Source organism: Oncorhynchus kisutch, unplaced genomic scaffold (assembly GCF_002021735.2).
Source record: "Oncorhynchus kisutch isolate 150728-3 unplaced genomic scaffold, Okis_V2 Okis05a-Okis16b_hom, whole genome shotgun sequence".
Taxonomy (NCBI): Eukaryota; Metazoa; Chordata; class Actinopteri; order Salmoniformes; family Salmonidae; genus Oncorhynchus; species Oncorhynchus kisutch.
Genome location: NW_022261982.1, coordinates 2099682 through 2102181, shown reverse-complemented (window position 1 = coordinate 2102181; position 2500 = coordinate 2099682). Strand labels below are relative to the sequence as shown.

The 2500-nt window shown below is 45.4% G+C and overlaps 1 protein-coding gene across 1 annotated transcript in view; it reads right to left on the bottom strand.

Annotated features, from left to right (window-relative positions):
* The window catches only part of LOC109886997 (receptor tyrosine-protein kinase erbB-4-like), a 503341-nt gene that overhangs the window by 107408 nt on the left and 393433 nt on the right, over positions 1–2500 (bottom strand). Inside the window, 1 exon segment of the mRNA XM_031813320.1 lies at positions 2365–2455. Coding sequence (XP_031669180.1) covers positions 2365–2455 — 91 coding nt within the window.

The following is a 2500-nucleotide window of genomic DNA, read 5'->3' as shown; positions in this document are numbered from 1 at the left end:
ATTGTAAATACTACCTATATTTATGTTTATTTATTTTCCCTTTTATACTTTAACTATTTGCACATCGTTACAACACTATATATATACATAATATGACATTTAAAATGTCTTTATTCTTTTGGAGAGAGAGAGAGAGAGAGAGGGGGAGGAGAGTAGAGCAGAGGGATAAAGAGTAGGAACAGAACAACAGAGAGGAGGAGGAAGAGGAGGAATACAAGGCCCAACACTAAACAGTTCTGTGTTTCCCTGTGTGTGTGGAATGTCTGTGTGAGTATGCAAGTACTTGTCATGTGTGCTCCCTCTCCGGCCTCTAGGTCACCAGGCTGCTCATTACGGCACACACCTGTCACCATCGTTACGTGCACCTGCGCGTCATCACTCACCTGGACTCCATCACCTCCCTGATTACCTTCCCTATATCTGTCACTCCCTGTGGTTCCTTCCCCAGGTGTTATGGTTTCTGTTCCAGGGTTTAGTCCCTGTGGTTCCTTCCCCAGGTGTTATGGTTCTGTTCCAGTGTTTAGTCCCTGTGGTTCCTTCCCCAGGTGTTTTGGTTTCTGTTCCAGGGTTTAGTCTCTGTGGTTCCTTCCCCAGGTGGTTTCTGTTCCAGTGTTTAGTCTCTGTGGTTCCTTCCCCAGGTGTTATGGTTTCTGTTCCAGGGTTTAGTCTCTGTGGTTCCTTCCCCAGGTGGTTTCTGTTCCAGTGTTTAGTCTCTGTGGTTCCTTCCCCAGGTGTTATGGTTTCTGTTCCAGTGTTTAGTCTCTGTGGTTCCTTCCCCAGGTGGTTTCTGTTCCAGTGTTTAGTCCCTGTGGTTCCTTCCCCAGGTGTTATGGTTTCTGTTCCAGTGTTTAGTCTCTGTGGTTCCTTCCCCAGGTGGTTTCTGTTCCAGTGTTTAGTCTCTGTGGTTCCTTCCCCAGGTGGTTTCTGTTCCAGTGTTTAGTCTCTGTGGTTCCTTCCCCAGGTGTTATGGTTTCTGTTCCAGTGTTTAGTCTCTGTGGTTCCTTCCCCAGGTGGTTTCTGTTCCAGGGTTTAGTCTCTGTGGTTCCTTCCCCAGGTGGTTTCTGTTCCAGGGTTTAGTCTCTGTGGTTCCTTCCCCAGGTGGTTTCTGTTCCAGGGTTTAGTCTCTGTGGTTCCTTCCCCAGGTGTTATGGTTTCTGTTCCAGTGTTTAGTCCCTGTGGTTCCTTCCCCAGGTGTTATGGTTTCTGTTCCAGTGTTTAGTCTCTGTGGTTCCTTCCCCAGGTGGTTTCTGTTCCAGGGTTTAGTCCCTGTGGTTCCTTCCCCAGGTGTTATGGTTTCTGTTCCAGTGTTTAGTCCCTGTGGTTCCTTCCCCAGGTGTTTTGGTTTCTGTTCCAGGGTTTAGTCCCTGTGGTTCCTTCTCCAGGTGTTATGGTTTCTGTTCCAGGGTTTAGTCCCTGTGGTTCCTTCTCCAGGTGTTATGGTTTCTGTTCCAGGGTTTAGTCTCTGTGGTTCCTTCCCCAGGTGGTTTCTGTTCCAGTGTTTAGTCTCTGTGGTTTCTGTTCCAGGGTTTAGTCTCTGTGGTTCCTTCCCCAGGTGGTTTCTGTTCCAGGGTTTAGTCTCTGTGGTTCCTTCCCCAGGTGGTTTCTGTTCCAGGGTTTAGTCTCTGTGGTTCCTTCCCCAGGTGGTTTCTGTTCCAGGGTTTAGTCTCTGTGGTTTCTGTTCCAGGGTTTAGTCTCTGTGGTTTCTGTTCCAGGGTTTAGTCTCTGTGGTTTCTGTTCCAGGGTTTAGTCTCTGTGGTTTCTGTTCCAGGGTTTAGTCTCTGTGGTTTCTGTTCCAGGGTTTAGTCTCTGTGGTTTCTGTTCCAGGGTTTAGTCTCTGTGGTTTCTGTTCCAGGGTTTAGTCTCTGTGGTTTCTGTTCCAGGGTTTAGTCTCTGTGGTTCCTTCCCCAGGTGGTTTCTGTTGTTTCTGTTTCTTGTTTTATGTTGCGTTTATTTGTTAAAACAGTCACTTCCTGAACTTGCTTCCCGCCTCTCAGCACACATCGTTATAGTCCTACACTGTGTGATTGTTTTAAGCCCCCATATTGTTTTATTTCGGGGGCAGCCAGCTAGATTCAGCTCGGAATATCATTCTAATCATTTATACACTGCAAATTGACCCCAACTAAGCCCAAAAATAGATTGTTATTTTCAAAAACTATCATTTCATATCTTGAATATATTGAGACTTCGTCACATCTGTCTGTTTTTTAACTAGTGGGAATACTTGGGAACAGATTTCCTAAATATATATATTATTTTATACCTGGTGATTTTACACTCCTTTTTGACGCAAAACTAAAATCATAAAATAATCATAATAAAATGTACTATATGGTAATTAATGAGTTGATTTCTGACTGTTACCTGTACAGTGATCTCCCACCGATGGTTGCCAGATTGGAGAAGACACCGAGGTCTGTCATGTTCTCTGGCCAGGACTGGATATTGAGGAACCCTAGAGGAGAAATGGCAACCCACAGACAAACACACACTGATTATA